The sequence below is a fragment of the Megalobrama amblycephala genome, linkage group LG14, assembly GCF_018812025.1.
Source record: "Megalobrama amblycephala isolate DHTTF-2021 linkage group LG14, ASM1881202v1, whole genome shotgun sequence".
In the NCBI taxonomy this organism is placed as follows: domain Eukaryota; kingdom Metazoa; phylum Chordata; class Actinopteri; order Cypriniformes; family Xenocyprididae; genus Megalobrama; species Megalobrama amblycephala.
Genome location: NC_063057.1, coordinates 21,278,772 through 21,303,594, shown reverse-complemented (window position 1 = coordinate 21,303,594; position 24,823 = coordinate 21,278,772). Strand labels below are relative to the sequence as shown.

Genomic DNA, 24,823 nt, shown 5'->3' with positions numbered 1-24,823 from the left:
CATAAGACTTTTGGGAACTATTTATTTTAGTCTAGAGTTTTTGCTTCAAAGTGATGTTAAAATCATTCTGCCTACTCGGACACGTAAAAAAAATTATTGATTTTAAATTTCTAAGACACTTTTTGTTTAGGAAGGCTATATGCATAGAGGCGTGAATTTTCATGAATAATGCTGTGATTCACACCTGAGGAGATTAAGACCCTGCCCCTAATAAACCGCATAATGAGCTAGTCAATCAAGTAGTTATGTTACTGAGTGAACAAGAAAGAATGCAATGACAAATATTTAATTTTTTGTTTGTAGTTTATTTAGAATATAGTTAACTATAAAAATGAGAGTCAAAGACACATTTTGAGTACAGTTAAACCTGGAGATAAATCCTGTTTAAAGTTATAAGTGAACATTACATTTGGTGCACTGGAGAAAAAAAAAGTAGAAGAAGAAGAAAAAAAAGAAAAACACTTTCCTGCTTCTAGTCAGTGATCTCAGTATCATATGCATGCAGTCCAATACCTGGTCACTATGATTCTCAAATCTGTGAGATAAAGGAAAAGAAAAAAAAAAACCTGTCAGCATGCTAATATAAGGATTATATCAGTTATTGTGTATGCACATTATATTTTAAGCTTTATGAGGTGGATGGTTTCTGTAAAAAGTTGAAGAAGATTATTAACTTTATATCTTTAAGCCATGTGAATCATCTGTGTGGGTGCTTTTGCAAAATGTAAATGTAAGAAATGTATCCAAGACGATATCATTGATGATTATTTATTATTTAACTGAAGTTATGTTTAAATTTTTTTAACTTTTTTGTTTGTTTTAAATGTATTTTCATCTGCCGGGAAGATAGAAATGAAGTCATTATGTAATTATGTATGGACGTAAAAGAACCGGTGAACCAGTTTTTTGAACCAGTTCATTGAAACTGTCCGAAAGAACCGGTTTGCAGAAAAGAACTGGATTCCCATCACTAATGAATAACCAGTCAAGCACAAGACACAAACGAGAACTCTGTGGAGTGCTGTCTGTAAATATCCTGTCTGTGTGACACACACACAACTCATGCGCACAGAAAGCAACTTCACACAGCTCGCCAGTGTTCTGCTGAATAATGCTACCTATCAGATTGTGCTACCAGTACCAACACTATATTTGCAGTGTTTTAAGGTTAGGTTTAGGGATAGCCAGGTAGGTGAGGACATTAAAGGGTTAATTCACACAAAATTAAATTTCTGTCATTAATTACTCACCCTCATGTCGTCCCAAATCCGTAAGACCTTTGTTTGTCCTCAGAACACAAATTAAGATATTTTTGATGAAATACGAGGGTATCTGATCCACACATAGGCAGCAATACCATTTATTTTATCTGACTTATTTGTAAGTGTGAACTCGTGAAACTATTATTTTATTTTCTCATCCATTTTTTTTGAGGAGGCATATATATATAATACATATTTTTGTGACACCATAAATCAGGTAATGATAAATCTGATAATCTAATCTAATACGATAAACAGAGCAGCGTTACCTCATACTCATGACCGCATGACCGGAAAGCAGAAGCGGCGCCAGCGACTGTGTCATAAAAGTTCTAAAACAGGCATTTTGATATAATGTTGTGTGCATTTGTCCATTTAGGCACAAAACATGTGAAAGAGAGCTCAATTTAGTACTGGTAGGCTGTCTGCTCTTCTCTTTCTCCCAGATGTTTAGATCAGCTCATTACAATTCAAACCAGGGGCTCTACGCTTAAATTTCTTTTTTTTTTTAAGCAATTGTGCTCCTAATTAAACAAATTTAGAAGCACAGTCAAAAATTTAGGAGCACCTTCTGATCAATGACAGAAATTACCCTTTCCATTTTGAGGCGATATTTGACTCTTTAAAATGACTTACCGGGGCATTTATTTTAACCTTTGTAAGGACATTTTTTTCTAACCTTATTAAATGTGTCATCTTTTATGTCAAATTCATACATTTATATTTATAAATTTAGTTTACAATAATAAGACACAATGGCTACGTTTACATGCACCCAAATAATCCATTTGTAATCGGATTGACGGCTCAATCAAATTGAAAAATGTTCATGTAAACACCTTAATCGATCCGATTGAGCTTGATCTGAATGAAATTTCGATCGGATTGGAAGGGGTGGTTTATTCCTTTTCTAATCTGATACAACAGCAAAAAATGACCATGTAAACGCTTGAATCCGACTACTTTCTCAATCGTATTCAAAAGTGTCTGGAGCACATGCGTAGTGCAATGTTGACACACTTTATGAAATGAGCAAGTTCACATTCAGGTCTTTAGTTGTAAAGATGTATGCCAACAGGCAGAAGCGTAGCTGCATCCCTTCGTCACAATATTGGAAATCTTTCCGGGGAGCCAGTGGATATATCATAAGAAGAAACGCGCAAACTTTGCGCAAGAGTTATGCCTGTGAAAAATCTTAACCTCGGTTAGTATTCACTACAGAAAGTGAAAGTAAAAAGTGACAGAGCTGTCTGAAGCTGCATTAATGGAGCATATTCTCTCAGAGACGAATTTCAACATAATATGCTGATAACGGTATATAACTGTCTTAATATATTCCATTTCTCTTCTAGCTGTACATATAGGGTAGTGAAACAAATGAGAATAATAGTATTTCTTGTTAAACAGGTTGTTTTTTTAAAGTCGGTGCTTGAAGTAAAGCTGCGCCTAATTTTCATTGATGACTGCAGTGTTAGGAAATATAATAGCCTACACTCTTAATAATTTTAATTATAGGCCTATAATTCATTGTATAATAGACCTAAACATTAGCTAATAGAGCTATAAATAAAGAAGCCGAATCTAATTGTTATAATAGTAGACTAGAAGAATGTAACAGGCCTACATTAATTGGAAATACCAAATCCTCTTAATATTGCCAAGATTTGATGCTTTTGACAATATCTCTGGATGTTTGATACATGATACATCATCGTCTGTTGACACAAACCCGGGTTACAGCAAGTGTGATTGATATGACACACGCAGAGCGCATGCACAAAAGTTTTGATCAGAATGTATATAAAGCACGTATAAACGGATTTATAATCAGATTACAAAGTTTAGAGTACATGTAAACTGATCTGCACTCGGATTCAATTCATTCGGATTGACGGAAATTGGTGCATGTAAACGTAGCCAAGGAAGAATAAGTTACCAATCAAATGAAATCAGTATCATCTAAATTCATCTTTGCACTCCAGAGGTGGTACAGAAGAACCGCATTTAGGTATATTTACAGACTGTTTAGTGAGGCTGCATTTAAATTCAATGTTAAGAGATTAATATTTTTACTAGAAGGTTTTAAATATATAAATATATAAATAAATATTTATGCCTTTCTTTAGGTTCCTAATATTGTTTTGGGAGTCTCCTACAACATTTTTACATGCTTGCAAAGTCAAAAAAAAAAAAAAAACTTTGTTTTTAATTTCACCTTAGTTCATAAACGATTCGTTAGAAGCAGTTCAAAGAATCAGTCTCTCTAAACCCCTCCTTTCCGTGAGCTTACACTGCTCTGATTGGTCAGAAGTCCTTTGTGATTGGTCTACTGCGCCCATTTCCATAACTGAATGATAGCTATCAATTCGCAAGACATTGTATGCAATGTATGGACAGAAAAAAATGGCATCGATTTTACCGTATCAATTCAAGACCGAGTCTGACAATTAAATGTCTGAAGTAGTCGATCAACCATAAACTGATTTGCAATCATGACTGAAATAGGATGTTTGTCTATAGTAAGTGTCACCTTAGTTTGTGTTATTTATAAGACTATTAACTAGGGGCGTGACGAGACAGGTATCTCACGAGACGAGACTCGAGATTGAATTCACGAGACGAGACGAGACAAGATTTTTACACACTATTTTTAAGAAATCCTCGATGGCAAAATACATGACTAGAAAAAATATTCTGCAGGTGTGTTTGAAATGTTTTAACTAATCATCTTGTAATGAATGTCATTTCAGTTCTACTTTCTGAGTATGAATTATCATATGCAGTAAAAGGCAACAATACTCAAGTATTGTAAAAGGTTTTGCCACAAACTCAACTGACTGACTTCTCTTCTGTATGATTTCAGTCTCTTCAGACCTTACTGTACATGATTTATGAGCTTCTACAACTTTTGACCTCCTAACTGAAATCCTTTCCACAAACTGATCATAGAAATAAAAACAGTATAAATAAAAATGGTAACACTTCACAATAGTGTTACCATTGAGACCATTTTTCAAGGTCTCATTTATTAACATTAATGTATTAACCAACATCAACTAACAATGAGCAATATATTTGCTACAGTATTTATTAATCTTTGTTTATGTTAGTTAATAAAAATAGTCATTCATTGTTAGTTCATGATAGTTCACAGTGCATTAACTAATGTTAACCCTCTGGAGTCTGAGGCTGATTTGGGGCCTCGAGAAGTTTTGACATGCCCTGACATTTGTGCTTTTTTCAGTTGTTCATAAACATATAAATGACAAAAGTGTCATTACACTGTATTCAGCACAAACTAGGCTACAATAATATGTCAGGAACATGTATGTACATGTTTGTGTTTTTGAAGGAATAATGTTTATGCGTGGTTACTGAAAAAACAAAAAACTTAAGTCACTGAAATAAGGCCAAAAAAAGTATATTAACACTCTGAGGTCTGAGGGTATCGCCGGCGATACCACCGTGGTTTTTTTCTTATCATTGTGAAAGAGGCTCAAAATACTCTGTCAATGTTGCACATACAATTAAGAGTTATACACCATTTTAATCTGTGGAATATCTTCTTTCATTTGTGTACACTCAGAGTAAAAACAAAATGTTGTGCTTTTTGTAAAATAAAGAAAACTAACATGATGTGTGATCTCTCGTCTCCCTCTGAACGAACTCCAATCTGATAGTTCTCAGAAAATGAACTGTAACTTAGTGAATACTAATCACAAAAAATTACACTTATGTCTAAAAAAACGTTAAGATGTCAGGTTTTAAAACATATAAGTCAAATCGAAAACAAACCTTCTGTGTTTATGTAATCTGTATGAAAAGAGAGCCATGTCAGAAGTCTGTGATTCAGCTCATTATCCGCTAATGCGGCCACGCCCACGGAGTGAGCGCTATTCAGACGCAAATTCAGTCAATACATGCAGACATCGTCTCAATCGTGTATTTATTGTCTTGAAAAGTGTTTATCTGGATGTTTATCCACATTGTTTGACATTACAATGGGTGTTTACCGTTTACAGAGAGAATACTTCAACTAGTTAGCGCGGACTAGCATCTTAACATCCTATTACAATACAGACAGAGCTCCAATCTACTGTAATAATAAAAACACAGAAGAAAAAAACAGTTTTACAGTTATGTAAGTGAACCAGGCCGAGCTATGTTGTAAACTCCCACGTTAGCCGAGCACAAATGTGGATAGCTGATAATGCATTACACTCTGTAAACAAAAGTCGTGCTCCATCCTTGATCATAATTCCAATAAGACAGACAAGCTGCATTAATCGACACATTTTTAGACAATATTAGATAACCAGGTTTAGGATGGCGGTCTCAGACCCTGGCCTCGGCCTGCATAGCAAGGGGCCGGATAGGTTCTGGCATTAAGTCACTGTGAGGGACTGTGGTGCACATATGGGTGGAAGAGGAAATTTGCTCTCTTTTTGAGTATGTTTGTTTGAGTATGTTTGTAGAGCGAGGAAGGGACTTAACCTTCTCCTCTTCCCTTCTTGGGCATCAGTCCGTCTTCTGAGGCACAGGGTCCAGCACTATCTTGGGCCGGGGTCCCTGTCACTTCTGGGGGTGGCGCTTAGCAGAGCGTGAGCACTGTAGGTGCTCAGGTCGTGGCATGGCGCAGGTTTGGGGCGGCTCGAAGAGGCAGAGCAGGAGCGCTTTGGCAGGAAGTGTCACATAGCCTGGGATGACTTCTGTGTGGCTGTAAAGCGCTCAGGAAAACCATCAACAGCGGGACCAAAGAGACCAGTGGGGGAGACAGGCGAGTCGAGGAAGACGCCTTTGTCTGCGTCCTTGATTTCGGTCAGCAATAACCACAGGTAGTGCTCCAGCACCACCAGGCTGGCCATCGAATTCCGAATAGCCTGAGCCTGAAGGTGGCTGAGTAGTGACCAGCTTCATCCATGGCCTGCAGGAGCTTAGCCTGGTACACCTGGAGTACCACCATGGTGTGGAGTGCAGAAGCTGCCTGGCCGGCCAATGAGTACGCACATCCAGCAAGGGCTGACATTGTGCGGCAGGGCTTGGATGGGTGGGCGACCTTCATTTTCCATCCAATGGCGGCGGGCGGGCATAGGTGTGCGTCCACAGCTTCATCCAAAAGAGGCAGCTTCTCATAATCTGTCTGCTCGGTGCTGTCAAGGGAAGTGAAAGTGTGAGAGGCAGGAGAATGTAGGCAGGCTGAGTATGGGGCATGCCACAACTTCGTGAGCTCATCGTGGACCTCATGGAAGAAGGGTGCTGCCCGCTGAGGGGGTGCGTGACGGCGTCCAGGCAGGAACCACTCATCTAACTGGCTGCGTGTCAGCTTGTGAGGCAAAGACCACTCCAGACTGAGCTGTTCAATGGCCTTTGACAGCACTCGGGTGAGTTTATAGTCAATGGACACCCTGGCGTCGATTAGCTCCAAAGACGGCAAGGGGACAGGTTCATGAAGTGAGCCCGACCACTCCTTGGCATCCGAGGCCGCTATGAACATGCTGCCATCCAGCGGCTCTTCATCAGATCCCCTGAACGAGACCAGGTCGCTCACAATGGCAGAGGGGCACTGGACAGGGTGGCATAAACGGACGAGGGAAACCTCTCTTTGTGGAGAGAGTGAGGTAATGTCTCGCTGTTTTTTCCTCACAGGTCCCTGGGAGGACGAAAACGGTAGGGCACGAGGGGCGGAGTCGCTCTCTGAAAAGAAAATGATCCACGAGTGCAAAGAGTGCAAAGGCCAGACTCATACTCTTGTAGTGAGAGCAGGTAATTTCAGTGAGTGCGGCTTCTGCGTGGGACTTCCCCAGACATCACAGGCACTCACTCACTGTGCCTGTCATCAGTGTGCAACAATGTTGCAGAAATTTGCTCTTTAGAATAGCTCTTTTATTTATAATGCAACTGCGTTGCAGAAGGATACACCTAAGTGCATCTGCTCAATGCTGCAGGCGGCTCGGGAGCGAAGCGCTGACCAGGCTGTTTGAGAGTGGCATGGGAACAGAGCTGCTTGAGAGTGGCGAGCTGACCTGGCTGCTGTGAAACGGCGGGTTGATCAGCGCTGCACGAGAGCGGCAATCTGAGCTGATCAGCGGCGAATTCCAGCTGCTTGCAGTTAAAGGCTCTGCCGAGCCGTCGTTGGTTCATTTACTTTAACTTCACAAACAAATGGCCATGCAGTTTCACTGCATGATTGAAAAAGGCTTCAGAAATCGTACAAAAAAAGGACTTTTCCCTATATGAGTCTCGTCTTATGTATAATAAGACATTCGACGCAGTACGAGTGTAGTATCAAAAGGGAACTGAGCTCCTACATGAGCGTGAAGGAACATCACTGCTACAGCAGTGGAGAAATTTCCAAAGAAACCGTTGTAGTTTCTTCAGTTTGACATGTTTAAGTGGATTTTACACTATTAAATTAGGGCAGAATGTTCATTAATTGTGTGGTTTTAACTAACTTTAAGTACATTTAACAAGCAGCAGAAATCATGTTTACAGTGTAGATTAAAAGATGGACAGATTGATGATTCCTGATTGTGATGTGTTTTATCTCCATTAGATTCCCATCGGATCACTCTGGATCTGAACACAGTGCATAAACGCCTCCATCTGTCTGAGAGGAACACAGCGATTACTGATACTTTCCCACCGCAGTCATATCCTGATCATCCAGACAGATTTGATGAGTGGCCTCAGGTGTTGTGTAGAGAGAGTGTGAGTGATCGACGCTGTTACTGGGAGATTGAGTGGAGTGGACGTGATGTGTCTATATCAGTGTCATATAAGAGCATCAGCAGGAAGGGAAAGGGTCATGAGTGTTTGTTAGGATGGAATGATCATTCCTGGAGTTTAAACTGCTTTTCCTACAGTTACTCATTCAGACACAATAACAAACAGATTCATCTCCCTGTAAAACCCATCAGCAGTAGAGTAGGAGTGTATGTGGATCAGAGTGCAGGAACTCTGTCCTTCTACAGCATCTCTGGAGACACAATGAGCCTCATCCACACAGTCCAGACCACATTCACTCAACCGCTCTATCCTGGGTTTAGGATTGATTACGCTGGATCATCAGCGAAACTGTGTTGATGAATAAGAGACAGTGAGCCCATACGGAAATGTAATATATGTACATGTATGAAAAATACATATATGAAATATATCCACATATAAGGTGAAAACATGTATGTACATATATATCTGCCCATACATAATCCTTTTTGAAAATGGAACAGTTTTATATATTGACATAAATCTAGCCCATATAGATATATATGTTTATGAATGTATATTACAGTCTTTTATATATGTCACATATATAATTAATATACATGACATATTTCTTTATAAATGTTCAATATACAAATTACACATATATGCATAGCATATTGCTTACATACCTGACACATATATGTCCCTAATATGTTTTTATATAGCCTTAGTATAAATTTTACATTTAAAGTGAAATATATATGCAAAATATATTTTTGATAAGTGTATATGGAATATATAAATGGCATATGTAAAATAATTGTGTGCACATATTTTGAATATGTTATGTTCTTATATTAGGTATATGAATTGTAAAATATTTTGCATTAATGTGTGATGTAAACGAAACAAATTTAATAAACATGCTTTCATTAATTTCTTGCATATTTTTAAATAAAGGTTATGTATGTATATTTAAACATTTGAAATGCAATGCACATGGCATGCTTAAGCCTTACATGTTAAACGGTGCAGTTAGCAAAAAAGAAGTAATACATAAAACAGTTATAAAACATTAAAACTTTATTACAACAGTTTAATTTAAAGAGAAAAAATGTTAAGCTGTACAAAATGAGAAAACTACTGAACACACAACAATTGAAACTGAATAACACAACAAAACATAACCACCAAAAATCCACCAACAGGTATATGATACAGCCTGTTCATTTTTTAAGTTTGTAGACTTTCTGGATGTCTGCGGCTCAGTGACCTTTTGATTAATAGCGACCCCTAGTAGGCCCCTGGTAGTTCCAGGAAATTTCTGGATCACTGCATCTGTAAAAAAGACATGCATTTTGCAGAAATGCATTTTAGTTTTATCTAAGGACATCCAGATTATAATCACCTAAAACACACTAAGTTAACACAGGACATACATTGTTAGGTATATAAATTTAGGCATTATTCTGAACCAGATGTAAGTGTCATTACACTGATTATAGGCACTATACTGTTTCCAGACTCGATTGCTCCTGTCTGCCTCTCTGCTCAGTGTTTTGCCTGCCTGCTGTCTGACCTACGCTCGAAGCTTCGTGGAGTTTATCCTAAATCCTTCTCTTTATTCCTATTCACATAATATAACTTTCTTATTTTTCACTAGATTACTTAACCTATTGCATTGTATTACTAAACGGAACGATTTATTACTAGTAATCTACCAGCGTAATCACCTAGTGTCAGCCATAGCCCGCTAGCCTGCTAGCTACCGTCTATTTTTTTCCTCTAAACTAACCTTCCTTGTCGATCTAATGGCGGATTTATCCGATGTATGTTATTCTGATCTGTCCTCGCCAGATCGGGAAGCTGTGGAGACTTTGCTGCCCGGCATTCACAGATCCACCGTGAGGTACAGCGTCCCGCACATCACCCTTGCCCCAGGCACCGGCAAGCGACCGAGACATCCAGCTAGCGAGTCCCGTGTGCGATGCAGCTTTTCGGACGGCGACGGACAGACTACTCTACAAAAACACGGTCAGTCATGTCCGACGATTATCATGTGTATTAAATGCAACATGTACAGCTTAGCTCTTTCTGTCAGCAGTGAGACTTACACATGTGATAAATGCAGGGATATTGTCAGGCTGACAGAGAGAATCTCAGAACTAGAGACACGCATCCAAACTTTAATTGAGGATAGTGAGAATGAAAGGGCCTTAGATACTGCTTTGGATGCGACTAGCCTAGTAAACACTGCACATTCGGTTCCGGTTGTAGAAGCCACGCAGCAGGCTAACTGGGTGACTGTGAGGCGGCATAATGGCAAGAACAAACACCACTCTTCCGTTCCGATTAGAACATCAAACAGGTTCTCCCCACTCAGTGACGCACCCACTGAGAATCCTGTTGAAAGTGCCCAAGTTATTGGCGATTCTATTACACGGAACGTGAAAATAGAGACACCAGCCACCATAGTCACATGTTTGCCGGGGGCCAGAGCACCTGACATCAAAGCAAATTTAAAAGTGCTGGCTAATGCTAAACATAAATATTCTAAAATCATTATCCACGTCGGCACAAATGATGTTCGACTTCGCCAGTCGGAGATCACTAAAATTAACATTAAAGAGGTGTGTGAACTCGCAAATTCAATGTCAGCAGAAGTAATTTGTTCTGGCCCTCTTCCTGTTCGTCGGAGTGATGAGATAGTTAGCAGGTTATCATCACTCAATGGCTGGCTGTCTAAGTGGTGTCCGCAGAATAATATAGGTTTCATAGACAATTGGAAAAGCTTTTGGGGCAGACCTGATCTGTTGAAAAGAGATGGTATTCATCCCTCCCGGGATGGTGCTGCTCTTCTCTCTAGAAATTTGGCAAATAGTCTTAGAGCTAAACCATGACAAACCAGGGCCCAGATCAGGACGCAGACAAACTGGCTAAACCGACCGTCTGCTAGCCGCCTCACGTCACAGAACTCAGATAATTCACAGCACATAGAAACTCTTTCACCTAGATATTATCACATAGAGACTGTGTCTGTACCTCGAACTAGTAAATACAAAAAACTTCCGAAACCTTTTAAGGGTAAAAATTTTATTGATGTTCAAAAAATGAAAATCACAGATAAATTAGATAAACAAATGATAAAGCTTGGGTTACTGAATATTAGATCTATTTCTTCAAAAGCACTTATTGTAAATGAAATTATCACAGAAAATAAACTAGACTTGCTGTGTTTGACAGAAACCTGGCTAAAACCAGACGATTACATTATTTTAAATGAGTCTAGTCCTCAAGGTTATGACTATCGACACAATCCTCGTCAGAAAGGCAAAGGGGGAGGTGTTGCTGTAATTTATAGTAATATATTCAGAATCATTCAAAAGAATTTCAAATATAATTCCTTTGAAGTGATGGTGCTTTATGTAACATTATGTAAGTTGACATTTGTGCTGGCTACTGTACACTGTAAAAAATTGCTGTAAATTTACAGCCAATTTCCAACAGTAAAATACCGTAATTTCAATAAACAGTTAAATCCTGTAAATTTACAGCTAATGGTCGGTAAATTAATTACTTGCAGTAAATTTACAGCACTTACAGCAACAGTAAAAAGGTTTGTTCCTGAGAAAAACGGCCTAATACTGCAAAAAAACAGCACATGGGGGCGGAGCATCTTCAACGAGCCTCATTCAAACTACTGCTGAAGTACTGCGGTCAGCCAATGGAATCTCTTAAGAAGAAAACTGTTCAAGGTAAGATTATTTCTTTGTTGTACTTTTATTATGTTGCACTCAACATGTAAAATCGCCTTTTTCGTGGCTCTTGAGATATTTTTGGCTGTTGGCGCGAATCGCGTGTTAGGCTACTGAAAGACAGACGACTGTAAAAGAGACCGATAGACAGTTATCAAAGGTGAGGCTTTTCAGTGGTTCGTGTTCTCCAAACTCCGATTTTAACGTTAGGTTTTGGAATAACTGACGACGGGCCGCTGAATTATTAGAAAAAACAATGCATGGGCCTATCCGAGATTGTAATGCAGCCACGACTCGAAGCGGCTCGTCGTCAGTAACGTTATTCCTCCTCGGTCACCACACCTCAAGATATTGTTCAGATGTTGTATTTCAAGACATTTTTCAGGTTTTTGTTCTTAAAACGAAATTGTATGTAATTATTTATTAAACATATCATCCCAGTCCTCCGTTGCTAATTCAGATCGTCATTTTACAACTTACGTTATTACATCACATCTGAAAAATGTCACAGTGCTTTTTAATTGCAAAATTATTTGATAAAGTTTCAGTGTATTTTTAAGTCTATGTGCGTCTGCACTATATGTGTGTGCGTTTGTATGTGATAAAGAGCGGGAGAATGAGAGTATGCGACAATAAAACATTTATGACAATAAAGCATGGAAAAGGTTTTTCATTTTTTTCCTCTTGTTTGTTATATAATTTGCTTGATTAATTTCTTTGTGGGGTTTTGTTCTTTTGCGGTTTTTAGGCTCTAAGGACCTTTGAGATAACTGAAATCGTTTGGCGAAGTGATATGGAACTGTAATGCGGTCAAATCCTCAAGATGCCTGGAACTACTGCCTTGAACAGCTGTAGTATAAACAGGTAATATTGCAAAAGTGGTTTGATTTTCTTTTATAGGAGCTTTTAAATTGATTTACATGTATTCCTGATTTAGTAAAATCAGAGTTATGTACTTTTGCAAACTTTATGCACACATGTAACACATGCAGTGTTATCTGTGCATTTATGAAGCACATGCAAATTCACATGCATGTTTCCAGTAGCATGCAGAATACACCCATAGCTTACAGACACACAATCAATCAACCACATAATTATTCACTCTTCTGTGGCTACCTGGAAAACAGACATTCACACAATCTTTTGCACACCCCTGCTTTTGTTAAGATGATATTTTGTCTTTTTTTTTTCTAATGTAATAAACATACACCCTCTTTTATGTAGTTTACAAGTTTCTAATTATGTTAAAAAAAACATTCAACTAAACAGTTCAGTGTCTGTTCAATTTAAAACTGTGTGTAGTGTTAATAATAACTGTCTTTTCCATGTGCAATATATACTAAGCCAAGTCTTATTCTTAGTTTGAGAATTTAGTTCACCTATATAAACCTCATAGTTTTTTTATCACTATACAATCACTATACAATTTATTGTGTTTAACCTTTTTTCCATCTTGAAAGATGGTCTGCCATTAAAGGGATAGTTCACCCAAAAATTTGAATTCTGTCATTAATTCCTCACCCTCATGTTGTTCCAAACCCGTAAGACCTTTGTTCATCTTCAGAACACAAATTAAGATACTTTTGACTGAGAGCTCTCAGATTTCATAAAAAATTTCTTAATTTGTGTTCTGAAGATGAACAAAGGTCTTACGGGTGTGGAACGATACGAGGGTGAGGAATTAATGACAGAATTTGTCTATGGGTCAGCAATGTCACTTACCATTCAAAGACATTGTTAGGTTATGAAAGAATTTTCTCACTGCCTTTTCTACACTTTCTAGAGATCATAGAATAAACATTGTTCTATCCATTCCTTTATGGTGTAGGTGAAAATCCGGGGCAATGGATGAAACGGTGGATGATCAGCCTGGAAGGCCGCATAATCTGCGAGGGTGTGCAGCCAACTTTTCTCACTGGACTTGCTGCATTGTTCTCTCTGTATTATATCTTTAATTTGCAGTACCAGGAGGAAGCAGCATCCACACTGGAATTCCTTCAAAGGTAAATTTGCACTCATATTATTTATTATTAATTCATATGTTAGTATTAGTTTGGTGACTTAAAGGAATAGTTCACCCAACAATGAAATTTATCATCTCATGATTTACTCGCCCTCAAGCCAACCTAGGTGAATATGACATTTTTCTTTCAGCCAAACAAAATCTGAGTTATTTTAAATAAGATCCTGGCTTCTTCCAGCATTGTAATGGCATTACATTTGTCCAAGTTTTGGAAGCCCAAAAAGTGTATTCAAATTGTAGAAAAATTGTCAACGTTACTGCAGTAGTTCAACCTTAAATTTGTGACAAGAACTTTTTGTGCACCAAAAAAGCAAAGCAAAAAAAAAATTGACTTTATTTAACAATATGAACTGTTGTCATACGTAGTGAACTCAGTGCAGGATTCCTTGTTTACATCCGAATGCCAACACAGTATTGGCCGAAGCTGAACACGTGAGCAGACATACATGCATGTGATGTTGACACAGGAAAAATATCTTAATTTGTGTTCCGAAGATGAACAAAGGTCTTACGGGTGAGTAATTAATGACAGAAATTTTATTTTTGAATGAACTAACCCTTTAAGAAATAGTTCCACCTAAAATAATTATATAATTTACTTAACTTTGTTCTCTCAAACTTGTGACTTTTTTTTTCTTTAAAAGGCCATAGTATCACAATACAATAATATATCATTTGGAAACATTTGTGAATGCTTTAACTAACATGAACTAACAAAGAGATATACATTTGTTACAGTATTTAATATAGTTCATTGATTGTTAGTTCAGTGCATTAACTAATGTTAACATATACACCCTTTTGATTTTAAAAACAATAATGCAAATGTTGAAAATAATTAAGATTAATACATGCTGTAGAAGTATTGTTCATTCTTAGTTCATGTTAACTAAAATTGTTAAAGGAACACATCGAGTTTTTGGGACTTTATCTTATTCATCGTATCCCCCAGGGTTAGAGAAGTCCATACACCCCATTCTCATCTGACGCACCCACCGCTAGCCTAGCTTAGCACAAAGACTGGAGGTAAACAGCTCCATCTAGCCTACTGCTCAATAAGAGACAAAATAACGCCAACATTTTCCTATTTACATGTTGTGATGTGTATAGTTACATTGTGTACTAAGACCAACGGGAAACAGAAAGTTGTGATTTTCTAGACCGATATGGCTAGGAACTATACTCTCATTCCTGCGTAATAATCAAGGAACAATGCGGCACAATGATATTACACAGCGCCTGAAAATAGGCTAACTTCCGTCAACATAACTAATGTGACAACCTGCTTACACAGAGAGTGCTGGGGACTATTTCAGGCGCTGTGTAATATTATTGCGCCGCTGCACTCGTGGGACGGCTCAAAGTTCCTTGATCATTACACAAAAATGAGAGTATAGTTCCTAGCCATATCGGTCTAGAATATCACAACTTTTAATTTTCCGTCGGTCTTAGTACACAATGTAACTATACACATCACAACATGTAAATAGGAAAATGTTGGCGTTATTTTGTCTCTTATTGAGCAGTAGGCTAGATGGAGCCGTTTACCTCCAGTCTTTGTGCTAAGCTAGGCTAGCGGTGGGTGCGTCAGACAGAGTTATGGCACGCACGGAGATGAGAATGGTGTGTATGGACTTATCTAACTCTGGGGATACAGTGAATAAGCTAAAGTCCCAAAAAGTTGGTGTGTTCCTTTAACAAATTAAATTTTATTGTAAAGTGTTACCAAAATTTTGATCATACCATATAAAATCATTGTTCACTAAAAATATTTCTCTCTTATTTTAAAGACGTTTTGTTGGAATAAATCCGGAAAAGGGGACCAAGGCTGCACGGGGAAAAGTTACATCCAAAAAAACTGGGAAAAAAGTGCAAAAGAAAACCATAACTGTCAACACCAAAGTGTCAAACCTCTTAAAGAGACTTATGGACTTTGAGTGGGACTTCATTTAAAAAGTGTAGTTGACACACCCCACACCCATGCAGGTTGGTTTCTGAAAAATATGCTGGCCTGGTGAGTTATACTTTGTTTTACCAAGTTATTTAGGTATTAAAAATGCTGATGCTTTGTTAAAGCCTGTTTGAGTGTTTATTTATTTATTTATTTATTTGGAGTAATGTTTGGTGAAGCCTGATTTGATTTGTATTTTATATACAGGTAGATTGTCTATATATTGTTTGTTTTTGTTTGTATTTTTGCTTTTTCATTAGCCATTTTTGTATTTTGATATGTTGATGGGTGTTTATTTTTATATGCACTGAATATTACTTGAATACTTTTACATTTTTATCGGAATAAAAAAAACACTAACTTGGCTTTATTCCTTTTTGTTACTGATAGATTTTATGTTGGTCTCAGCATTGAAAGTATGTGGACTGAGGCTCCTTTTTTTTCCTCTGTCAAAGTTGTATACTATGTCTTAACATATGGTTTTCTATGTACCAGAACCATTTCCATATAAGGCTCTACTAGGAGTGAATGTGAAACAGGGAATGGTCCCTGCTTTTCTGCATCACCAGAATAGGAGAAGGTCCTTGGGATTTTAAGGGACCTCATGGGTACCTGACCAATAGATGACCATATTTAGACTTGTTTTTCTATATGTATCACATTCCTATACCATCAGCTATATGATGTATTCTCTTTCTCATTGGCTGAAACTATACTACACCCCTTGTACTCTTTCTATATATTCTCTCTTTTCTTATCAATAAAATGAGACTATATTCTCCCTCAGCGCTGAGTGATTGCTCATTCAATTGCCAAATAAGAGGTCTGGGATGAGGCACGAATTAGGAGCAAAAACCTAACAGTTACCCATAGACAAATATAAAATGCTGAGTTATTATAGCATTTAAAATTTGAATGATTTGGTTGTGACTAGTATATCATTTAACAGCTATCAATGTAAAAGAATTTCCCTGTAAAAACACAGTAATCTACTGGCAGCTGTGGTTGCCAGCATGATACTGTAAATATACAGAGCACTACCGTTTTTGAAATTAACAGCCAAATACTGTTTTTTAAAAACGGTATTTGGCTGTTAATTTCAAAAACGGTAGTGCTCTGTATTTTTACAGTATCATGCTGGCAACCACAGCTGCCAGTAGATTACCGTTTTTTTACAGGGAAATTTTTTACAGTGTACCTCTATGGCATTTTATATAGGCTACTATATTTGTTATATTATATAGCTTAAATGTTAATGTGCAGTTGACAAACTATAAATCATTGAAGAAGATCTAAGACTCAAACCATGAAGACACTTTTGAAGACAATAAATACACGATTGATATATATATGTATTGCCTCAGAATTTGCGTCTGAATAGCGCTGGCTCTGTGGGCATCATATTACTCTCCTTTATTTTGCAAAAAGCACAGCATTTTGTTTTTACTCTGACTGCACACAAACAAAATAAGATATTTCATAGATTAAAATGGAGTATAACTCTTAAATGTTTGTGCAACATTGACAAGAGTAATTTTAGTCTCTTTCACACAGGTAAGAAAAAAACAGACAATACAGCCAACTCCACAGAGTTAAAATGTTTATTTTCCCTGCCAAAATTTTCACAAGCCCCACAATAATAAAATAATTAAAAGAAATCAAAATGGGCATATAACTTAAGCATATTTTTTGTTTTCATTGATCTTAAAGGTGATAGAGAGGATTTTTTCGTCAACTGAGAAACTAAAGACTGTTAGTGAGTTTTTGAAATGAGCGCATGCGTAAGAACAGCCCCCCTCCTTCACAGCTCATTTCAAAGGAACGCCTGGAACACGAGTGTTTACCACCGGCATTCGCTGTGTCGTGTTAGTGGATTCATTATGTCGGACTCACCGCAGGTAACTCATAATCTGCAGTTGTTACTCCTGTCTCCTGACAAAAACATTGCGCCTGTGGAAAGTTACTGGAGCGCGCAGCCGCGCACGTCTCTCACAAGGAACGTCACGGCAGTGATTGACAAGCCAGTAAACGATTGGCTGATGTTTTTAAGGCCCTACCTCGTGCACAGATGATGTATATTAATATTATTCCTTTCAGTGCACCTAATAAATAGTCTTTTATCAGTTAGTAAAGACAGTTTCAAGTAATATTGCAAAAGTGTATAAAACAAAACATCCTCTTTAGCACCTTTAATACATGTAACTTTAATAAGCTTATGACACAACTTAGGTTATCTATATAATAGTTAGACAAGTACAGTAAGTGTTAGATAAAATAATTTGGAGATCAAGTATTTTGAGAAAGTCGTTCAGGTTGAGCAATCTAGCACAGAAAAGCAGGTACCTGGATGCCAAAAAATGAGACAGACACCGAGTGCAGTTCAATCATTGGCACACAGTTTATTGTCCAGGGGTCCACTATATAATTAAACTAACAGTTCAGTAACTGAAGTACATAAAAGGACTATAAGTTCACTCATTACTATGACGTGAGGCCTGCATCCTTTTAGGGTGTACAGAGAAAGATCACATGATGAAGAGAGACAGGGCACAAGATGTTTCTAGAATCTCACAGATTGTTAGAGGTGTTTACATCCAACTGAGGTCTTAGTCCCATTACTAACGGATTGTAAAAGTCCACGTTAAAGCAGCATAGCAGCAAATGATACAAACAATTATGAAATCAATGTGTATGGACTCAATAATGTTATATAGTTATCAAACAACAGCACAGTGCAGAAGAACTGATATAATAATGACCAAAACTGTCTCTCTTTCTAGTGAGCAGGTTACACACTGGTACCTGCAAATCCTGAAAACCTCCAGGAGAGTTAAAAGCATCCCCGCAGCCTTGAAATGCACAATGTGGACAAAACCACCTTGGCCTTGTCAAGTATAACTGCAGAAATACATGTAAGTAATTATTCTTGTTCACACCACAACTTCATAAGAACTCAGACGCTGGCTTTATGTGTTTTCAGTAACACTACTGCATCTCTCCAATTGAAAAAGGCAAAAAATACAGAAAGAATAAGCAGCAGATAACTGATCAGAGGTTTATCACATCACACGATTGGTTCAACCTCATTATAATCTTCATGTCTGCTGTAAATCTTCTGTAGATCACAAAAAGAACAATAAAACACTTAACAATAAGGTTCTATTCATTAAATTTGGTAATTATTTTAAGTATCATGAATTAACAGCATTTATATTAGGGGTGTGCAGCGGCCCATAATATGGTATCAGTGGTACCTAATATCTGAATATTGCTCAATTTTTTCTGCTAATAACTTTTTCTATGCATACAAAAACCTATGAAATTTGATACTATGTAAAATTCTAAACATAACGGGTTATTAAATATTGACATTAACCAAGATTACATGCCGCTAGTGATCATGACTGGTTTATATTAAGTGTAGCAAAAGAATGTGATATTTTATATATTAAGCATTCCCCCGGCACACGACCGTGAATGGACCTTGTTTTCAGCAGTGACGGAAGAGCGGGAATGGAGAGCCTGAAGGTACATTTGTTAAAAATTACCATCTAAACATAAGAAACAAATGCATGATTTAAGAAGTTAAAGACTAGAAACAAGTCAAATTGTCTGCAGTGCAGTAAGATGCATGGTAAGACTTCTTAAAATAAGAAAATGTCTCTAGGCTTCAGAAAAGAACAAAATGTCTTAAAATAAGCATTAAATCACTTATTCCAAGCGGTGTATTTAGTCTATTTAACTTAAAAACTAGCTTTTTAAGCAGACTAGCACTAGCTTTTTTTAAACCAGAGTTACTAAACAAGATAATTCTTCTGAATTTAAGAATTATGTCATTATATATTCTGACTTCAAATGAGACAAAAGCATTTAAACTTAAAATAAGATTAAAAAAAAAAAAAATCAAGATCACGCATACATATTGTCAACAACTATTTATTCAAATGAAGACTGTCTTGTAACAGTAGTTGCCATGTAAAGACATTACTTGCTCAAAATACTTCAACTTAATGCAACAAAACACTGAATGCATTGTGACATTACTGGAAAATATGTAAAATGAGAATAAAATAAAACTACAGAACAACTTTAGTAAAAAAAAATCTTAAATTCCTTGAACACAGAACAGTCCCTCCAACCGTTCCAGATGTTCACCAGAACACTGATGATGCCTTCTTCTTTCTTTTAATCTGGTATGGTCCTCCTACCAATTCCCACTAATAACCTCTGCTTCCCAATAAAATCTTTCCACTCTGCCGTGGCTTTTTTGTATGGAGCAGTGGCATCAATCTCATGAATCGAGTCCTCTAATATTTGGGTCTGAATGACAGAAAGCAGGGTTTCCACACACTTGGGGTATGTGAGATGAAGGGTGTAGTAGTAAGCCGTAACCAAACGCAAAGTGGACCGGGACCTTGGTGCTTTCACATATCACCAAGAATTCGCTTTTGAGTCCTTTTAGGGACAGGGCCTGAGATCACTTGGTTTGTTCACATAGACACACTGAACCGCTCCGAGTGTGTTTGGAGGGCTCAAACAAATGCCACTATAATAACCGATGAAAGAGAATGGTTACGTCGGAGCAACAGCACTGTGGGTATGGAATTCCCCCACACAAAATAATGCATTATCTGATACCTTAGTTAGTATTGTACTGGTGCAAAACATTGTTTGACATCGTGCTAAATACATATATTCCTCTCTGATTACATGTCACAATTGCATCAGAGCGGGCAGATGTAACAGTATCCCGCAGGGACAACCTTGCAGTCATATGACAACAATTTGCTGCTCTTTGTTTCATCCTGTCCCCAGCTGAAATTGAAAATTGATAAATGAAGGCAGCAAACCAGCTGTTCTTTTTACAGTTTCTTGTTATTTTAAAATTTTTAGTATACGTGTAATGTTGTATTTACTCTATAACGAGGTGGAACAAAGGGGTAAGAAGTACCACTTTTAATTCACGGCCTGCAGATGATGTACTTACTCTGTAACTATGTGAAACAAGGGGGGTGTATTTGCCAATAATTAATTTTTTTTTTTTGCCTTGAAACATATACGCCCTTTCCAGCAGCATGAACTGGGTGCTGGTTCGGTCGGAGCTAGTGCCAGTGCCAGTTCGGAGTTGGTTCAATTGAGGAGCCTTCTAAGAACCGTTTTGCCTTTCCATGGGCTAGAGAGCCAGGTCTTACGTCACTGTCTACATCTCATCTTTCCCAGCAACACTAGCACGAAACAAACACCTTCAACAATGGCGGACGTTGTGTTCATGGCTCGTGAACCTACATCGGCATCCAAACACAGCGAATCCAATGTGTTCGTTTAGCTCGCCGTAATATGGCAATTACAAGCGAAAATAAGGGTAAGTGCATAACAGTACAATGTCAATGTTGAGTACATCTGCAGTCAGGTCAAGCATGTCATGGGGAAAAGAAACACAAAATACCGTTTGTGTGTCCCAATCCGAAAGCGTGTTGCAATTGCTTTAGGCCTGGGTTAAAGAAGTTGTTCAGTTTTGTCGCACCCGTCATACTTGTCAGTGCACGGGGAAACCTAATTCACCTGCTCCGCTGTCTCCCATCCCAGTTACTGGAAAAACATTTGAGCACGTACTTATTGATTGTGTTGGCCCACTACCTAAAACAAAGTCAGGAAATCAATTTTTATTAACAATGGTTAATAAATGGGTACCTGGTTTCCTGAGGAAATACCACTTCGCAAAATTACTGCATCTGTCATTATCAAAGCATTGGTTAAATTCTTCACTACATTTGGATTAACAAAAATTGTACAAACTGACCAAGGGACAAATTTCATGTATACGATTTTTACTCAAGTCTTACAGTCACTTTCCATCACTCACAGAGTTTCAAGTGCGTATCACCCGGAGAGTCAAGGTGCACTGGAGCGATTCCATCAGACGCTAAAGTCTATGTTACAGAAGTACTGCAAGGACAAGTAAAGATTGGGATGAGGGTGTCCCTTTGATGTTGTTTGCAGTGCGCAAAACGGTCAAAGAGTTGCTCGGATTCAGTACTGCTCAGCTTGTTTTCAGTAACAATGTGCGAGGGCCGCTTAAACTCCTAAGAGAAGACATATTGGAAGTTGATGCAAGTCCTAAAACTAATGTTCCGTGTTATGTTAGTCTGTTTAGAGAGCATTTGCATAATGCTTGGGTGCTGGTAAAGGAGTCGCTCACAGCTGCACAAAAGGTCATGAAACGTCAGTATGACACAAAAGCAGTTTGTTCTTTTCATGCCAGTGACCAAGTGTTCGTACTGTTGCCAACCCCAGGAACAGCTTTGTCTGCTCGCTTCTCTGGTCCATATGTAGTACAGAAAAATTTGAGTGAAACAGACTATGTAATTTGCACTCCTGACAGGAAACGCAAATCACGAGTTTGTCATTTAAACATGTTGAAAGCATATAATTGTAGAGAAAATGCACATGAAGAAACTGCTGAACAACCATCAGCACTTGTTATCTCATCCATTGCAGTGATTAACAAGGTTTCTTCTTCCGTTGAAATGACTGGTGTTGATGAAGATGGTCTCGTACTGCGTATTGAATAGTACGAGTGTGTAATCTCGTAGAATATATATGCCAAAACTCATTTTGGCGTGCTTATGGTACACAGTTTTTCGCGTGCATATGATACGCACTTTATGGCGTATTATACATACGAAACCCCCACCCCCCACCCCCATCCTAACCAAGAGCGTGTCATATACACGCCAGAAAGTGCGTATCATATGCACGCGAAAAACTGCGTACCATAAGCACGCCAAAATGAGTTTTGCCGTATATATTCTACGAGATTACACACTCGTACTATTGATACGCATTCTGATGTGATCGTGTTGGCAAGACAGGGATGGCATCGAACACCCTGTATGTTATTTTTCCCATAAATTCAATAAACATCAGGTTAATTATTCCGCTTCACATAAATTTGTTCAGCCTTCCCCCATAAGCAGCGCAAACTTAACGACTACCTAACGCTCATGGCTGAGCTCACGTTGTCCTATGGGGAGGACATTTCTACACTTACCACAAGCTTTTCTCTGCTAAATGCGCGGTCAGGGTTGCACAGTGGAACCAGTGCCCTTACTGGGGTTCACTCGACCCTGACCTACACAGCAGAGTATTCCTAGGCTGCAGGAATATTTCATGCACTGTTTGCAGGTCAGTAGCACATTCTACTGTCGAATGCCCACAAATCAACACCTCCATTCCTCACTGCCCGGACACAGCCTCTGTCAAATCCACCAAGTATGTTCCAAGACCAGCAATCATCAATCCATACAACTCTGACAGCCCTAACTTTAATATTGGCATGTGCAACAGACAACGATGTCGGTACTTGCACATCTGCAATTTCAGTAGCAGTGCTCATGTTTGTCCTGTGTGCACCGTGTTTAAAGCTGATAATAAAAAAAACAAAGTTACTGATCAACTCCTGTGAATATTATATATTATGTATACATCTCACCACCCGGACATTGAATTCACTGATTATCTGCTGTCCGGTCTCAAACATGGTTTTAAACCATGTTAACTTTAACTTCAGTTAGTGTGTAATGTTGCTGCTTGAGCATAAACAGTATCTGCAAAGTTACTGCGCAAACGGAGATATTGTCTTTTAAAGTTATGGCAGTTTAATGCCTACAAAAATGACCGGTTTGGACTACAACGAGCTTCTTCCCGGGTTGATGACATCATAAACCCTGCAAAACACGCCCCCGGGAACACGCAACAAAGTGGCCGAGGCCATGTGGCGCAGCATGTGGAAGCGGAAGAGTTGTGTACACCAGACGTGAGCGGCCCGACGTGTCAAAAGATATAGAACCCATTATAATAATAATAATCAGTGATTTTTTTTTTTTACACCGGATGCGGAGCTGAAGACAGCTTCCAGAATCTACACGAGTTCAGTGCTGGATTTGCACAGAGGCTTTTACTGAAAGATGAAGCAGTTCCCACTTTAACTCCCTCGGGTCAGCGGTCACGCCGGCGTGACCACCGCGTTTTTTTTCTAACCAGTGTGAAAGAGACTCAAAATACTCCATCAATGTTGCACATACAATTAAGAGGTATACACCATTTTAATCTGTGGAATATCTTCTTTCATTTGTGTACACTCAGAGTAAAAACAAAATGTTGTGCTTTTTGCAAAATAAAGAAAACTAACATGATGCGTGATCTCTCGTCTCCCTCTGAACGAAGTCCAATCTGATAGTTCTCAGAAAATGAACTGTAACTTAGTGAATACTAATGACAAAAAAATTAGACTTATGTCTAAAAAAACGTTGTCAGGTTTTAAATTGTGCAAGTCAAATTGAAAACAAACCTTCTGTGTTTATGTCAGAAGTCTGTGATTCAGCTCATTATCATTTATTGTCCTGAAAAGTGTTTATCTGGATGTTAAAGCCATGGTTAGCGATCTCTAGAAGACATGCAGTTAGTTCCTGGTTCCTGTTCTTCATTATATGAATTTGTGGACTAAAGGTTATGCGATTCTTTTGTCTTCTCAGGTGAGAATCACCCATGATTCATGATGATTCACGCCTCCACGCATACTGTGTTTCTTGACCAAAGATGTTTTAGAAAATTTAAATCTCTCTATTGTTTTATATGAACAAGCAGGCAGCATAATTTTTACCTCATTTTGAAGCAAAAACTCTAGTCTACAACCTCCAACACCCAGAAGTCTTGTGAACACAGATTTAATATACTTTTCTTGGCTTTATTTCAGTGACTTAAGTTTTTTTTTTTTTTTCAATAACCATGCATAAACGTTATTCCTTCAAAAACACAAACATGTACATACATGTTCCTCACATATTATGGTAGCCTAGTTTGTGCTGAATACAGTGTAATGACACTTTTGTCATTTATATGTTTATGAACAACTGAAAAAAGCACAAATGTCAGGGCATGTCAAAACTTCTCCAGGCCCCAAAAATCCTCAGACCCCTGAGGGTTAAAAGCAGAAGCTTGCTGTTTATTGGTGTCAAACTGTAAGTACGTTTTATTGTTTGTACATGTCTTTTAAATGTATAGTTCTGTTGCTATTTTTGGTTGCATCAAGGACATAAACAAAGACCAAAATGATTTTGCTTCA

At 38.1% G+C, this 24,823-nt stretch overlaps 1 protein-coding gene and 1 long non-coding RNA gene across 7 annotated transcripts in view; both read left to right on the top strand.

Moving 5' to 3' along the window:
- LOC125246007 (NACHT, LRR and PYD domains-containing protein 12-like) overlaps window positions 1-9,067 on the top strand; it is a 57,643-nt gene extending 48,576 nt beyond the window's left edge. For all 5 annotated transcript variants that reach the window (XM_048156842.1, XM_048156843.1, XM_048156840.1 and 2 more), the window contains one exon: window positions 7,816-9,067. In XM_048156842.1, coding sequence (XP_048012799.1) covers window positions 7,816-8,345 — 530 coding nt within the window. In that variant the 3' untranslated portion in view covers window positions 8,346-9,067. The remainder of the gene's footprint in view (window positions 1-7,815) is intronic.
- A 2,357-nt stretch (window positions 9,068-11,424) lies between these two features.
- LOC125246054 lies at window positions 11,425-15,949 on the top strand. 2 transcript variants are annotated; one of them, XR_007179699.1, is made up of 5 exons: window positions 11,425-11,722; window positions 12,471-12,586; window positions 13,554-13,728; window positions 14,115-14,262; window positions 15,539-15,949. It is a non-coding gene; the product is annotated as an uncharacterized LOC125246054 (long non-coding RNA). The 2 variants fall into 2 exon arrangements; XR_007179698.1 differs by lacking the exon at window positions 11,425-11,722 and having other exon boundaries at window positions 12,157-12,586.
- The last annotated feature ends 8,874 nt before the right edge of the window (window positions 15,950-24,823 follow it).